This window comes from Salvia miltiorrhiza, chromosome 4 (assembly GCF_028751815.1).
Source record: "Salvia miltiorrhiza cultivar Shanhuang (shh) chromosome 4, IMPLAD_Smil_shh, whole genome shotgun sequence".
Lineage (NCBI taxonomy): Eukaryota > Viridiplantae > Streptophyta > Magnoliopsida > Lamiales > Lamiaceae > Salvia > Salvia miltiorrhiza.
This window is the reverse complement of record NC_080390.1, coordinates 33,923,934-33,941,491: the sequence shown is the minus strand read 5'-3', so window position 1 is coordinate 33,941,491 and position 17,558 is coordinate 33,923,934. Positions and strand designations below refer to the sequence as shown.

The following is a 17,558-nucleotide window of genomic DNA, read 5'->3' as shown; positions in this document are numbered from 1 at the left end:
CATGAAGACGTCTATGAAACCCTAAACAACTCTATTTAATCACAATTTTAAATGAGTGGAATCGCCCAATTGCATCTTTCAGGCGTTGTCTCGTTAACAAAATTCTAGTCGTATATTCAAGAACATTTAAAGTAAGAATTTTGTGTCTTACTATGACTGAAATAAATGTATGTAGCCAAAAATATTAAATTACACATTGTATTAGCAACAAATCAACCAAAAAATTATGTTTGAGTATAAAGAGCATTCGTGTACAATTTCATGTATAATTTTGTGTACTCAAGAACATGCATTTTAAAAAAAAAATGATTGCGTACCTTAATCGAAATGGGACTGGACCTCTAGCTCCAAAATATATATTTTTTAAAATGTCAAATTACAAATGAATATTTACATATTTTAATTAATGTTTATCGACAAAAAAGACATAAAATAAATTAAATTAATTTAATGCAAAAAAGCAAAAAAAAAAAAAAAACTAACAAAATGAAAACAGTTGAAGAAAAAAGAAAAAAAAGAATGCTATTAAATTAAAAAAAAATCCGAAAAGAACCAAATGAATGCAAACAACTGAAAAAAAAAAAAAATAATAAAATGGAAAAATGGAATGTCAAATTACAAATGAGTGTGTATAGATTTTTAATTCTAATTAAAAAACTTGATTCTAATTAATGGTTACTAACACATCTTTAGGAAAATAACTATAAAAGTGATAATTAAATACAAAAAATTCCTCAAAAAGATAATTAAATAGAAAAATTGGAAATTAAAAATAAAAAAATTAAAACAACCGGAAAAAAGAAAAAAAGCTATCATTATTAAATGAAAAAAAAAGATTAAAATGAATTCAATCATTTATATATATAAAAAAAAAACAGAAATTAATACTCCATCCGTCTCACAAAAACATGAACATTTGTAAGTGACACGGGTTTTAAGAAATATTAGGTAAAAGAGTATTGTGAGTGAAAAAAGGATCTCACTTTATGAAAAGTAGAGATGAAAAGTAAATGGATTGTGGTGGGGTAGTGTACCAAAATAAAAATGTTCATATTTTTGTGAGACATCACAAAATGACAAAATGTTCATATTTTTGTGAGACGGATGAAATACTATTGAATGAGAAAAGAACGAATGGAACAAATGAAAAAGTAAATATAAAATAAAATTAAAGAGAACAGCTCACTATTTAATGTCATTAAATGGCAGAAGAAAGAAAAATAAATAAATTAAAGGCTAAGAGGGTGTTTGGCTGATCTTATAAGCTCTTCAAAACAACTTTATAAGCTCATTTAAAGTGTTTGGCAAAATGAGCTCCTAAACAGTTTATAAGTTCAAGAAATAAGTTTCAAGAGCTTATAAGCTCCCAAAAAATAAGTTCTTATACCTCCAACTTATTTTTTTTAATCTTATATGCAACAATTATTTTACAAATATTTTTCAACTATAATTTATTATTTTTATCATATATCATTCAAGTTTATTTCTCTTCGATTTTCTCTCTCTAAAAAAATATTTTCTCTCTCTAGCAAAAATCTCTTTCTAACTTATAAGCTCAATTATCCAAACATTTTGACAACTTATAAGTTCTTAAAAAGCTACATCTTATAAGCTCTTAAAATATCTTATAAGCTTTTGCAGCTTATAAACTCTTTAAAATAAGCTTAGCCAAAGAATAAAAGAAATGTAAGTATTTTTCATTTCTTTTAATTTTTTTAGAATATTTTTTATTTTATTTTAATACTATCATATTACTTTATGTCAACATTATGTGAATAAAATTGTCATTTCATTCAAAAATAGCTACTTTTATTATAGATTTATAAGTATATGACTTTATAAGTTTTAATAATTATATTTTGAGTGGATTTTTAAAATGGCCACTTTCATATTGTAAAATTAAAAATTGTCCACTAAGATAAAAATATTAAAAAATGGCCAGTGTTACCAAAATATCCTTCACATTAAAAATTAAAAAAATGTCCACTTTACATCACCCCTTTAAAAAATCCTGCAATTCACAACCAAAAATTTTTGGTTGTGAATTCACACTGGTTGTGAATTGTGAATTCACAACCAATCGAATTCACAACTAGAATTTTTTGTTTGTGAATTCACAACCAGTCGAATTCACAATTAAAATTTAATTCACAACCAGATTTTTTTGGTTGTGAATTCACAACCTAAATTTAATTCACAATAAGAATTTTTTGGTTGTGAATTCAAAACCAGTCGAATTCACAATGAAAATTTAATTCACAACCGTAAACCCTAAACCCTATCTAAACCCTAAACCCTAAACCCTAAACCATGAACCTTAAACAGTCGAACTCACAACAAGAATTTTTTGATTGTGAATTCACAAGCCTAAGCCCACTCTAAACCCTAAACCCTAAACCCTAAATCCACTCTAAACCTTAAACCCTAAAACCTAAACCCTAAACCGTAAACCCACTCTAAACCCTAAATCTTAAAACCTAAACACTAAATCCTAAATCCACTCTAAACCCACAACCCTAAACCCACTCTAAACCCTAAACCCTAAACCCTCAAACCTAAACCCTAAACCAGATTTTTTTTGTTGTGAATTCATAACCAGTCGAATTCACAACTAGAATTTAATTCACAACCATAATTTTTTGGTTGTGAACTCACAACCAGTCGAATTCACAACCAAAATTTAATTCATAATCAGAATTTTTTGGTTGTGAATTTATCGAGCCGATTGTGAATTCACAACTAAAAATAGAATTTATTTTAGTTGTTGAATTCATGTTTTAGTTGTGAATTCATAGATCTGGTTGATAATTCAAGAATATTAAGTTGTGAATTCATCGAGTTAATTGTGAATTCAAGAATATTAAGTTGTGAATTCGAGAATATTAAGTTGTGAATTCATAAATCTGGTTGTGAATTGAAAAACATTAAAATATGAATTCATAGATCTAATTGTGAATTCAACATCATTAATCAATTATCCAAAAACTATTTTTCTCTTTCAATCAATTAAATCTCTCAAATGAAATTCGTAAATCAGCCACTTAATTTCTTTCTACACCATGAAATCAGTTCTCGTAATTCCGGAGAAGAAGGAAGAGGTTCAAAAAACATTAATCAATATATAAATATTAATATAAATAAATAAATATAATTATAAGTGAATTTGGAAACGTGAATATTGATCAAGTCACCTACTGTAACACATGAATATAATTATAAGTGAATTCTCGTAATTCCTTTCTTTTGATACCATATCACCTAATTTTTCCCTAATTCGTGGCATAGATGAATACCAATTGATCAAGATCCCTCTTTTTGGCTTCGATACTGACAGGGTGATTGCGGCTCCATTGTTGTTGAAAAATAATCCACTAGACAACATGAGCTCCTGCTGTTGACGACGATGTTGCACCACAATTAGATTCATCGACGACTTGCAGCGGCGACACCAGAAATCTTACCAGACGGCGGCAGTGTGCGACGGCAATTCGCAACCGGAGGAGGCAGCGCGACGGGACAACGAAGAAGAAGATGGTGGAGAGAGAGAGAGGAGAGAGAGAGAGAGAGAAAGAGGAAGCTGTGAGAAGAGTGTCGAAGCCTTAAGAGAGATAGAGAAAAGTGGCCATTTTTTATGTTTTTATTTTAGGGGTAAATTTGTATTTTTACACAAAAATTGATCAATTTTTTATTTTTTATTTGATAGACTAATTTTTAATTTTACAATATGAAAGTGGACACTTCTATATATTACCTCTTATATTTTTGGCTATTCATGTGGTATATCGAAAGAATTTTCGAAAAATGGTGAACATTCATTGATCGGGTATATGTGACTCATGAAAATACTCTATTTGTTCCATGACAGATTTGAATTAGTTACATAATGTACAAAAGAAACAGGTGGTCTCATTTCCCAACGGTTAACAACTCATATCAAAGAAAATCTTTCGATTCAAGTTGCCTCCAATTTCATCACTTTTCTTACTGTAAATTTGTAGACGCCCATACAGTTTAATTTTCCCACATCACTTATTAATACGTCCCATATTTTCAATATAACTACTGAAATAAAATTTCGAAATCGGAGCAGAGTCCATGGGATTTAAATCAGATGTTTCTTGATGGTGTGGCGGAATTTTGCGCAGTCATGTGTGTGTGTGTGGTCTTTGTGGGTCCACGTTTATTCAGTCTTTCCATGGCAAATGTAGAATTCACGTTATACGTTCTAGAATGCTTTGGTTTGAGCTAAATTTTATACAAACAAAAAATTAAAATAAGTATATAAGAGTTTATAATATTTCATTTTCTTGCATATTGTATCTCATTATTCAAGTTCCTGTCGCGGCGTCGCCACGTCGCGTTTCTGTCTTTTTCTCTCTTTGTCACCTAGCAAAATCATTGGTTTTGGAATTAAGGGAGTTAATTTATGTAGAATTTATCATGAAGATATTATGATTTTATTTTTTATTGTGTGATATGGCAGTGATGATATTTTCATTAATTTATTGGTTCATGGGAGACAAATGTCTAATTTTAATAAAAGAGTAAATCCCATCTAACGTAAAACCTAGGAATTTGATATACATTTCCGCAAGTTATATATATAGGGTTGCATTCTGGTAAAACCCTCCCCTTGGGTAGTATATAGATCCAAATTTATATTATTAATTGAAAAAAGTGGACTGCACAAATGAACGACATGTGACGCTGACACTAAAAGATTCCATTCTTAAAAAATACGAAGGGGCAAAACAATCATTTTTCTGTTTCTTGCGAAAATCATGTATTTGACGAAGCAGAACACTGCATATTGCACAATAGAATAATGCATATTATAAAACAGAACCATGCACGACTAATTGCAAGAAAATATAAATAGAACAATACATGACTAATTGCAAGAACCATGCGTATGACCAGTAGCGGATCTAGGATTTTGAATTTGGGGTGCGACAAATAATTACATAATCATGAACGTAAAAATATTTAATGTTAAAGGCAATACATTTCGAAACATTGTTAAATTTTAAAGTTATATATTTCAAAAATACAAAAGAAAAATATATAAATATCTAATTTATTTTTCGACGTGTCTTCATTATTTGAAAGTGATCGACAAATTTGTCATTAGAAATTAACTGAATAATCATATAAAACTAAATCTCTCATACTATTTAAATATAGCAGATTTCAGTTTAAATATATATCAGATTTCAGGAAAAATAATGCATGGTTCATTGACACGAGATGCAAGGTTCGTTGACACAATATGCATGGTTTAATTTTGACAGCAAAATCCTTTTCAATTTTCCCTCCACCAATTTTGCAACATTATTCTTCGTGTTTCTGGCGAACTCCTCTGTAACCCACCGCCTCCTTCTTCGATTTCCGGCGATTCTCCGATTTTTCGACGAGTCTTCATTATTTAAAAGTGATTGACAATTTTGTCATTATAAATTAAAGTGATTGAATAATCATATAAAACTAAATCTCTCATACTATTTAAATATAGCAGATTTCAGAAAAAATGATGCATGGTTCATTGATTCGAGATGCAGGCTTCAGTGACACAATATGCAGGATTTATTGACACAATATGCATGATTTAATTCTGACAGTAAAATCTTTTCCAATTTTCCTCCACCAATTTTGCAACCTTCTTCTTCGTGTTTCCAACGAACTTCTCTGTAGACTGTAATCCACCCCCTCATTCTCCGATTTTCGGCAAACTCCGCCTTAAACCACCACCATAGCCTCCATATCTATCGATCCATCAATATTCTATCAAAATTTCATTATCCACCATACCATAATCACAATACATCTTCGAATCATTATGTGAGAAATCGTAGTTGGTTGTTGTTGCTGCTGCCGCCGCTGTGCATAAACCACCATCGTCTGCCACCACGCCGCTGCGCATCATGCAACTTTGGAGGATGATGAGGAAAAGAAGAAGAAGAAAAAGAAGAAGAAGAATAAATCACGTTGTTGAATTATAACGTGAGATTTTAATATGAACGGTGGATTACTTGCGTAAGTGTGAGAGATGACGAAAAATAGTTTGTGAAATATGAGAGGAAGAATGGTACTCAATTGTATTATGAAAGCGTATCCATTACAAATGACGATGGACACTATTTATAGGATACATGTAGGGCTGGTAATTCGGTATCGGTTTTTCAGTTAAAACCGTAACCGAACCGGAAAAACCGGTTATCGGTTAACTGATAACCGGTTTTTACCGGTTCGGTTCGGTTATCGGTTAGTTATATCTCTGTTAACCGGTTAATCGGTTTAACCGGTCGGTTAACCGGTTAAACCGATTAACCGGTTTACTTAAATTATTAAATTAATTGTTTTATATTTTATTTTATATCAAATTAGTTAGGGTTCTCGCGTCTCACTTCTCTTCTCAATTCACGCCTGTTCTGCACTTCACGCTTTGCGGGCGGCGCCTCACTTCTTCTTCCGACGTCCGACCGGCGTGTCTTCCCACCGGCACCAGCGCCGCTCTTTCCCCCTCCCCCCCGTGCTCAGCCTGCAGGCGGCAGGACGCATGTCACGACCGGCCTTAATTAAGGATAATTAATCCGGGAAAACCATGACTGGGGAAGGGAAATTAAGAAGCGGGTTGAGAAAGGGGCGCATAAAAGAATACTCAAAGGACTTGAATACGCGTGAAATATTCCTTAAAAAGGAAAAAGGCATAGGTCGCATAAAAAGGGTACTCAAAGAACTTGTATACGCGTTATATTCCTTAAAAGGAAAAAGGCATCGTTAGGGGCTTGGCTAAAACATTATCAGAGTTTGCAACGGAAGGTGTAACTAAAAAAAAATCAGTGTTTACAGCGGAAAGCATAACTGAGATACATGTATGAAGACATGTATCCTTTCTGAGCCTACTTTAAGTTCGACAAAAGCTCTACTCAGCAACAACACTTCATCGCCCATCACAGCTCAACTTGCACAAACATAAACATCGAAAGGCTAAGTACAAGAGTACTTAGTGGGCAGTTGCCAAGCATATAACATAACATTATTAACAATTTCACAATATCGCATAAGAGGCATGAGTTTCTTTCATATCCTTTTCTCATTAAACATTTCCAAATTCTTAAATAGCATAAGGGCATTCTTCATCATCAATCTTCATTAACAAACATCGTGTCGTGGAGAAGGCCTTCCCCAACGAACACGGGCATCACGCCGTGAGGGGGAGCCTCCCTCAGCGGTCACGGCATCGTACTATTGAGGGAGGCCTCCCCCAATAGACGCTGTAACACTGGCATATTGGCATCGCGCCGCGAGAGAGGCCTCTCTCAGCGGACACGGGCATCGCGCCGTGAGGAAGGCCCTCCTCAGCGGACACGGCATCGTACTGTTGAGGGAGGCCTCCCCCAACAGACGCAAGCATCAAACATAAGCATAAACTTATCAGCGTAAAGCATTCAAGCGTAAATAAGCGTAATCATTTAACGTGCATCATAATAAAGCTTAACTCATTTAAGCGTAATAAAGCATACCATACTTGAAGATCCAATTTGCATTTTAAAGCATAACACTTGCATAGCATTTTATTTACGCGTAAGAAATTGCCCACCTCAATTGTTCTTAAAGCTGGCGTGGAGTCGTTTCTTCTTCGGCTTCACTTTCTGTCGCCCGGACCTTCATTGATGAAGAGTCGATAAGTTCGTGAAGTAATTGTCATAAGACAAAGTCTAATTCTACGTGCCTATGGTATCTTTTAGTGTTTTAGGGTTCTAGCATCCATAATTCGTTACATCATTACTAGCGTAACCTCAAATAATTAATAGGCTCAAAAGAGAGTAGCCAATTAATTAAATAAACCAGTGGCTTTAAAGAAATAAATGATAATAGTTCGCTTTAAAGTCCGAAGTCCAAAAACATCATTAAAACATGCTCTGTTTTTACACTGACTCAACTTCAAAATTTAATCTGTTCTGACTCCGACATCTCCTGGACTCGAGACTCATACTGAAAGAAAGATCTTCGAATCTAGTTTCATATAAAAAAAGTAGAGTCGAAAACTCCAAGTGGTTTGAGAGATATGACGTTTTTACCACGATCTACCATGTTCGGCAGTTTTGAACAATCGAAAACTTGGATTTTTTAAAAATAGTAAACGTTGTCAAACTGGGCTCAACTTTGGTGGATATCTAGCTAACACAATAAGGTGAATACCATAAAAATTTGGAAAGCTAGATCACACAGGAAGCTACTGAAATAAATGACTCTTTCATCTGTTCTCTGAAATTCTCGGTAGTAATGTGCAGTTTAGGTTTTGCATTTTAAAGAAGTATCAAACGAAGTTGGAATGGCTTGAAATTTTACCAGGGTACTCAAGACTCATGTCGGGACTTGCTATAAACTTTTCAAAGCTATTAGACATCGACAAACCGTCGATCACAGTAGGTCAGTAGGCCTACGAAATTCATATTTATAAGTCCTTAAAAATAATAATTTATATAAATCCAGAAATAAGAGTTTAATCCCAAAAATATTCATTAAAAGTCCATCATAATTTAAATAAAGAACGGACCTCATTTAAAATAAATAGTCCCAAACTTGTTACGCACATATACTAAATCTTTCATGAAACATCCTTTAAAATAAACTTTGATACATAGAAAATAATTCAACAACTTGAGCTCTTAAGGGGTTATTTTGCAACAGACACCAAATCTGCCTCGGATCTCCAAATGAGGCTCCAAAAGACATTCTGGAAACTAGACATTTCAAGGATCATTCTTCAATTTGAATCGAATGAAAAACAATTCAAACGAGCAAGATATGCCCTCTCAAAGATGGGTATTTAACAAGCAAAAATCTGAAAATTTCAGATTTCCAGATTACAACCAAGTCAGTGGGCTTTCTTTAAAAATTCATATCTCCCTTTACAAAACTCCACTGGGAACCCCAAGGGTCAATCTGGAAACTAGGGAGAGATCATAACACTCTCCAGTTGGATTTACTCTAAGAACATTCATGGTTTAGAAGATATGACTATCTAAAGTTCAATGCACAAAAAGAGTTCAAGTTTGGCAGATTCAGAACATAAATCGGAAAAACCACTTTAGGCTTCACCAAAAATTCTAAAACTGAACAAGTAAGTTCCCAACATGTCAGTGAATATTCAGTAGAAAGATAGGCTTGAGAATCAAAGATTTAAGTCGGTATTTGCCACCTCAAAGTCGTAGGTTTGTAAAATCTACTGGATGGTACAAGGAATAAGAACTAGATTTCAAGAATTTATACCGGTTGTTTCCCTTACTCAAAAATGGTGAGGCCGATTTCAAAAGAAAGATACGGGAGTCTAGAGTGACATATTCAAGTTTCAAAGGTTTTCACCGATTGAAACTTTACTTATGGCCTCCCAAAGATTGTTTACCAAAAATGTATTCCAGATGGGCAGTGATGTTTACAAATTCATAAATAAATCATAAGAGCTTCAAACCTTCTGAAATTTTACCAAAGTATAGAAAACATATGAAAGATGATACACAATTAATTTGAGAATTTTTGGGAACCGTTTGGATTGCTGAAATCGCCTTGCAAAACACTGCCGGAGTGTTGGGGTACTACTGGACTGGAGCAGCTTGAAATCTTGGCAAAATAGTTAAGCCAAGTCTTCCTTTTCTTTATGATTGCTGGTGCGAAATGGAAGGAATGGGTGAAGTTTTTTTGAAGTTGGTGGGGAGCATAGGTAGTGGAGATGGTGGTGCACTAATGTGGTGGGGGAAAAGTAAAGTAGTGGTGGGGAGGTAGGTATGATGTAATTTGGTGGAGTGGATGCGTATATAGTGTAGGAAACATTAGGGAGTGGAAAAATAATGATTTGTAAAGTATTGAAGTTACAAGTATTTGTAAAACTAATATTGGGTTCTACTAAATAACGACGCTTCGTTATAACTCTCTACGAATTACATATTTTATAATTCGTTTTATAAGTCGAAAATTAATCACGACTTCAAGTAAATAATAGAAATACTATTTCTATCGCATATAAATTAATAACTTGACTTTGCTAAGTCAGTTATCAAACTGGATAATAAATTATTGAATGGCTCAATAATCCTCGTCGCGTTTTTCTTATACGTTATAAAAGTATAAAGCTAAAATAATAACTCCGTCTCTGATAAAAAAAAAATCAGGACCATAAACTGGATTCATTTATAAAAATTGCATTTACTAGTTTTTATCATAAATAAAAGAGCGGGCTACTACATACTACCCCTCTTAACAAAAATTTCGTCCCGAAATTTGCATATCTCTGTTAAAACAATCCGGGTACTTCTCTTTCATTTTGTCTTCAAACTCCCACGTAATTTTTTTTTTATATCTGCGGTGCCTCCATAAGATTTTCACTGATGTGATTGAAACTGATTTCGCAAGTGTCCACGTATTGCTGGCAAGGGGGTATGGATGTTCCCAATTGCTGAACCTCGTTGTCTGTTGGGGCATTGCGTGGAGTAGTGACCTTTTTGGCCACAATTGTAACAACCGTTAGTCCCAGCTCGACAAACACTCCTATGCATCTTACCGCAATTTGGGCAAGGTGAAATTCCTTTCTGACCTTGGTTACCTCTAGTTGGCTCGAGGTTAGTCTGTGCCTCGTACCTTGGTTGAATAAACTGTTCAGCCCGTTCCTTTTCTTGCCACACTTTCTTACTAGTCTGATTGATATTGTCTTCGTTGCTGTCCCACTTGCGCTTCCTTTTGAGAGTATGTGAGGCTCCTAGTAAGTCGTTTGGCGTTGAGATCAATGGTGGGGCTGACTTGTCTGACGGCATTGCAGCTTCAATGTCAAGTGCCCTGTTCAGAGACTCCGTATATGAGAGTCCTCCGTGGCTCGCTAGAGTCATCCTAATTTCGTGTCGCAGACCGGCACAAAATTTCTCTGCCATCTTCTCATCTGTGTCCACTTGTTGCGGAGCAAACCTAGACAGGTTGCAGAATTCCTTGTCGTATTCAACCACAGATTTCTTTCCTTGCTTTAACTCGTAGAACTCAGCTTCTTTTTTCTTCCTATAGCTTTTCGGAATATATTTATCATATAATCCTGTCTTAAAATCTTCCCAAGTATAACTTGCCCATTGTTCAGGTGTCAGAATTTTTCGTCGTGCTTCCCACCAGAAGTCAGCCGACCCTGTTAGTTGGAAAGAGACGCAAGATAGGCGCTCCTCATCAGTACAACGTAGAAAGTTGAAAATGCGTTCTATTGCACGCACCCAAATCTCAGCTTCAGCCGGTTCACTCGTTCCGTCAAATGTAGGTGGATTTTGCCTTAAAAAGAGTTCTTCGACTCTCCTAGTCGGAGGCGGAGGGGATGGGTTATGTCCTCGAGCATCTTGTGGTTCTTCGGGTACAGCGTTACGGTTTCTGCGATTGTTATTGTTTTTCGCAGGGCGTCCTCTCTTAGGCGGCATTCTGATAGCAAAGATGTGCCAATTAGTACACTCTAGCATAATCTAATACAAGCCTCAAAAGAATTCTTGTAAATGTCAACTTAATATAACTTGTAAACAAGTCATGACTCCAATGACATCATTGATCATTGATGTAGTAAGCTTTAAGGGTCCTTAGCATCTCAAATCTATGAGTCATAACAATCCTTAAGCATATATTATCACATCATCTAAACTGGATACTTAAGCATAAGTCATGGAGATTTATAGTGGCTATAATATCATCAGCTTAAGAAAATTTTTTTCTATACGTATCACTTATCTTGCTTCCTTCACTATAGCCACCAAAAGATACAATCTAATTTTTTTCTATGTTTGCTTCTATGTTCTGTCGTAGTGTGATCTCATATCTTAATAGCTCTATGTTCATAGGGATTCATTCCATAGGCATACTTAATCGCGCTTGCGTAAATCATTTCATTCAATAACAACATAATATAGTTATTAACAGTTACTCACTTTGCTATTACGATAATTTTCACTTTTTGTAAACATTAACTCAAAACTTGGAAGAGCATACCATTCTGCTTCGTTGAGTGTGATACGATGAAGTGCTGAGCTTTGTCGATTGAACTCTAGACACTTTAGTGATCCATTCTAAGTTTGGCTTAAATAAACTCTTAGGCTCAGAGCAAACGAACTGCTCTGATACCACTCTGTCACGACCGGCCTTAATTAAGGATAATTAATCCGGGAAAACCATGACTGGGGAAGGGAAATTAAGAAGCGGGTTGAGAAAGGGGCGCATAAAAGAATACTCAAAGGACTTGAATACGCGTGAAATATTCCTTAAAAAGGAAAAAGGCATAGGTCGCATAAAAAGGGTACTCAAAGAACTTGTATACGCGTTATATTCCTTAAAAGGAAAAAGGCATCGTTAGGGGCTTGGCTAAAACATTATCAGAGTTTGCAACGGAAGGTGTAACTAAAAAAAAATCAGTGTTTACAGCGGAAAGCATAACTGAGATACATGTATGAAGACATGTATCCTTTCTGAGCCTACTTTAAGTTCGACAAAAGCTCTACTCAGCAACAACACTTCATCGCCCATCACAGCTCAACCTGCACAAACATAAACATCGAAAGGCTAAGTACAAGAGTACTTAGTGGGCAGTTGCCAAGCATATAACATAACATTATTAACAATTTCACAATATCGCATAAGAGGCATGAGTTTCTTTCATATCCTTTTCTCATTAAACATTTCCAAATTCTTAAATAGCATAAGGGCATTCTTCATCATCAATCTTCATTAACAAACATCGTGTCGTGGAGAAGGCCTTCCCCAACGAACACGGGCATCACGCCGTGAGGGGGAGCCTCCCTCAGCGGTCACGGCATCGTACTATTGAGGGAGGCCTCCCCCAATAGACGCTGTAACACTGGCATATTGGCATCGCGCCGCGAGAGAGGCCTCTCTCAGCGGACACGGGCATCGCGCCGTGAGGAAGGCCCTCCTCAGCGGACACGGCATCGTACTGTTGAGGGAGGCCTCCCCCAACAGACGCAAGCATCAAACATAAGCATAAACTTATCAGCGTAAAGCATTCAAGCGTAAATAAGCGTAATCATTTAACGTGCATCATAATAAAGCTTAACTCATTTAAGCGTAATAAAGCATACCATACTTGAAGATCCAATTTGCATTTTAAAGCATAACACTTGCATAGCATTTTATTTACGCGTAAGAAATTGCCCACCTCAATTGTTCTTAAAGCTGGCGTGGAGTCGTTTCTTCTTCGGCTTCACTTTCTGTCGCCCGGACCTTCATTGATGAAGAGTCGATAAGTTCGTGAAGTAATTGTCATAAGACAAAGTCTAATTCTACGTGCCTATGGTATCTTTTAGTGTTTTAGGGTTCTAGCATCCATAATTCGTTACATCATTACTAGCGTAACCTCAAATAATTAATAGGCTCAAAAGAGAGTAGCCAATTAATTAAATAAACCAGTGGCTTTAAAGAAATAAATGATAATAGTTCGCTTTAAAGTCCGAAGTCCAAAAACATCATTAAAACATGCTCTGTTTTTACACTGACTCAACTTCAAAATTTAATCTGTTCTGACTCCGACATCTCCTGGACTCGAGACTCATACTGAAAGAAAGATCTTCGAATCTAGTTTCATATAAAAAAAGTAGAGTCGAAAACTCCAAGTGGTTTGAGAGATATGACGTTTTTACCACGATCTACCATGTTCGGCAGTTTTGAACAATCGAAAACTTGGATTTTTTAAAAATAGTAAACGTTGTCAAACTGGGCTCAACTTTGGTGGATATCTAGCTAACACAATAAGGTGAATACCATAAAAATTTGGAAAGCTAGATCACACAGGAAGCTACTGAAATAAATGACTCTTTCATCTGTTCTCTGAAATTCTCGGTAGTAATGTGCAGTTTAGGTTTTGCATTTTAAAGAAGTATCAAACGAAGTTGGAATGGCTTGAAATTTTACCAGGGTACTCAAGACTCATGTCGGGACTTGCTATAAACTTTTCAAAGCTATTAGACATCGACAAACCGTCGATCACAGTAGGTCAGTAGGCCTACGAAATTCATATTTATAAGTCCTTAAAAATAATAATTTATATAAATCCAGAAATAAGAATTTAATCCCAAAAATATTCATTAAAAGTCCATCATAATTTAAATAAAGAACGGACCTCATTTAAAATAAATAGTCCCAAACTTGTTACGCACATATACTAAATCTTTCATGAAACATCCTTTAAAATAAACTTTGATACATAGAAAATAATTCAACAACTTGAGCTCTTAAGGGGTTATTTTGCAACAGACACCAAATCTGCCTCGGATCTCCAAATGAGGCTCCAAAAGACATTCTGGAAACTAGACATTTCAAGGATCATTCTTCAATTTGAATCGAATGAAAAACAATTCAAACGAGCAAGATATGCCCTCTCAAAGATGGGTATTTAACAAGCAAAAATCTGAAAATTTCAGATTTCCAGATTACAACCAAGTCAGTGGGCTTTCTTTAAAAATTCATATCTCCCTTTACAAAACTCCACTGGGAACCCCAAGGGTCAATCTGGAAACTAGGGAGAGATCATAACACTCTCCAGTTGGATTTACTCTAAGAACATTCATGGTTTAGAAGATATGACTATCTAAAGTTCAATGCACAAAAAGAGTTCAAGTTTGGCAGATTCAGAACATAAATCGGAAAAACCACTTTAGGCTTCACCAAAAATTCTAAAACTGAACAAGTAAGTTCCCAACATGTCAGTGAATATTCAGTAGAAAGATAGGCTTGAGAATCAAAGATTTAAGTCGGTATTTGCCACCTCAAAGTCGTAGGTTTGTAAAATCTACTGGATGGTACAAGGAATAAGAACTAGATTTCAAGAATTTATACCGGTTGTTTCCCTTACTCAAAAATGGTGAGGCCGATTTCAAAAGAAAGATACGGGAGTCTAGAGTGACATATTCAAGTTTCAAAGGTTTTCACCGATTGAAACTTTACTTATGGCCTCCCAAAGATTGTTTACCAAAAATGTATTCCAGATGGGCAGTGATGTTTACAAATTCATAAATAAATCATAAGAGCTTCAAACCTTCTGAAATTTTACCAAAGTATAGAAAACATATGAAAGATGATACACAATTAATTTGAGAATTTTTGGGAACCGTTTGGATTGCTGAAATCGCCTTGCAAAACACTGCCGGAGTGTTGGGGTACTACTGGACTGGAGCAGCTTGAAATCTTGGCAAAATAGTTAAGCCAAGTCTTCCTTTTCTTTATGATTGCTGGTGCGAAATGGAAGGAATGGGTGAAGTTTTTTTGAAGTTGGTGGGGAGCATAGGTAGTGGAGATGGTGGTGCACTAATGTGGTGGGGGAAAAGTAAAGTAGTGGTGGGGAGGTAGGTATGATGTAATTTGGTGGAGTGGATGCGTATATAGTGTAGGAAACATTAGGGAGTGGAAAAATAATGATTTGTAAAGTATTGAAGTTACAAGTATTTGTAAAACTAATATTGGGTTCTACTAAATAACGACGCTTCGTTATAACTCTCTACGAATTACATATTTTATAATTCGTTTTATAAGTCGAAAATTAATCACGACTTCAAGTAAATAATAGAAATACTATTTCTATCGCATATAAATTAATAACTTGACTTTGCTAAGTCAGTTATCAAACTGGATAATAAATTATTGAATGGCTCAATAATCCTCGTCGCGTTTTTCTTATACGTTATAAAAGTATAAAGCTAAAATAACAACTCCGTCTCTGATAAAAAAAAAATCAGGACCATAAACTGGATTCATTTATAAAAATTGCATTTACTAGTTTTTATCATAAATAAAAGAGCGGGCTACTACAACGCACCCGCTCTCCCAGCCCTCTTCTGCTGTTCTGCACTTCACACTTTGCGGCGCCTCCCTTCCTCTTCCGACGTCCGGCGCATCTTCCCACCAGCACCGGCGTGTCTTCCCACCGGCACCGGCACCGCTCCCCCCCTGGTCAGCAAGTAGGCGGCAGGACGCAACCGCTCTCCCAGCCCCTTTCTCCCATCCGCCGCTGCATTTGCCATCGCCTACTTCCGCCCGCCATCCCGACTGCCATCGCTTACTTCACCATCCCGTCTGTCCAATTTGCCATAGACAGATACCAGTTTGGCAGTTTCGAGAGTGCCTTCAAAAGGTAGAATAAATGTTGCTCCTGCAAATTTTGACCATTATGTAAATCTATTCAATTTCGTATGCTAGTGTGTCCAAAAGCATTGCATGGATTTATGCTTGCATGTGCAAAATTATATTTGTAACAGAAAATGCCTCTCATTGGCTCATTGTAGAGTTTAGCTTTATTGTGTAACAGAATATAGTCACCACTTTATTCCTTTAATTCTCATAAGTGAGATTGGATTACCATCCTTCAAACGAAAGAAAATATAAAACTATAAATATGACTTTTTGCCACCTCTGTTTCACTGCATTTTGTGTCCACTCCAGTTCAGTATTTTATAGCATTGATTTGTGGTTAAATTGTTGGCTTAGGTTGGGAATTTATTTATTAGAATTAGAATTGTTCTTTTTTTTTAATATAACCTTATAAGTCTTCATAAAATGTTTTTGTGTTCGTAATAAGCATAAAACATTAGTTGGTGGAGTGGATAGGACCTTATCCTTTCTTTGAAAGGCTGAGGTTCGAACCCCACTTCCTACAAATTCATTAATTTCGAATTTTTTGGGATTAATTCGGTTAACCGATTAACCGGTTAATCCTGGCCGAAATCGAAATCACTGAATTAATCGGTTTGTCCGGTTAACCGAATAATCGGTCCGGTTTGCCGGAACCGAATTAGGCCCTATGGAGTAACCAAAAACCGAACCGGTTTACGGTCCGGTGGTTTTAACCGAACCGGTTTACCAGCCCTAGATACATGAGTGTCGGGGTACAATGGTAATTTCCTCTTCGGATCACACAATATACGTGTAACTTGAAAGCAGAGTTGAGGCCGATGTGTCAGAGTCCGTTATTCCGTATATCAGGATGACAGCAGGATACATGAGTAGAGATGTTCCTATATCAGCAGAGTTGAGGCCGATGTGTCAGAGTCCGTTATTCCGTATATCAGGATGACAACAGGATACATGAGTAGAGATGTTCCTATATCCGAGCGGAATTCTTCTTCGGTCTCTGTCTCTTATCACTTCTGGAACGCTTTACTCAGTCTATACTCCAGAGCTGTTGATGTCTTCTGTGTACCTCTTCTATTCAGAGCTGCAAACCGGCTACTCTGCGGACGGTCTCCCACGCGCTCAACTTGTTGCTCTCTTAATCTATACACGCGTGTACAGATCTCGTCTATTTACTTATTCTACTCCTCATCACACGTGAACTCAGGAAACAAAATCCGCTGACCATTATACACTTACCATAAGATTCTTAACTGAAAAGGATTAAAAAGACGGGGTGAATCTCAGCCACTTAATCAAAGAAATAGATGGATGAGATTGAGATCTATATATACTACCTAAGGGAAGGGTTCTATATGATCTCTTATATATATATAGGGATAGGTTCTAGGGAGATTGCTATTTTTCGT

At 35.8% G+C, this 17,558-nt stretch overlaps 1 protein-coding gene across 6 annotated transcripts; it reads right to left on the bottom strand.

Moving 5' to 3' along the window:
- Nucleotides 1-6,667: 6,667 nt before the first annotated feature.
- LOC131021267 (uncharacterized) lies at nt 6,668-15,720 on the bottom strand. Of its 6 annotated transcripts, none has more exons than XR_009100908.1 (3): nt 13,187-15,720; nt 9,491-12,548; nt 6,668-7,665 (listed from the first exon to the last, which is right to left on the bottom strand). XR_009100908.1 is itself a non-coding variant. In XM_057950380.1 (3 exons), exon 3 carries the CDS (start codon nt 11,484-11,486, stop codon nt 10,383-10,385), a length of 1,104 nt encoding a protein of 367 aa, XP_057806363.1. In that variant the 5' UTR covers nt 11,487-12,548; nt 13,187-13,251; nt 15,077-15,720; the 3' UTR covers nt 6,668-10,382. The 6 variants fall into 6 exon arrangements, 4 of the variants coding, with proteins under 4 accessions (XP_057806363.1, XP_057806365.1, XP_057806362.1 ...); XR_009100907.1 differs by having other exon boundaries at nt 9,549-12,548; XM_057950380.1 differs by having other exon boundaries at nt 6,668-12,548; nt 13,187-13,251; nt 15,077-15,720.
- Nucleotides 15,721-17,558: the final 1,838 nt, after the last annotated feature.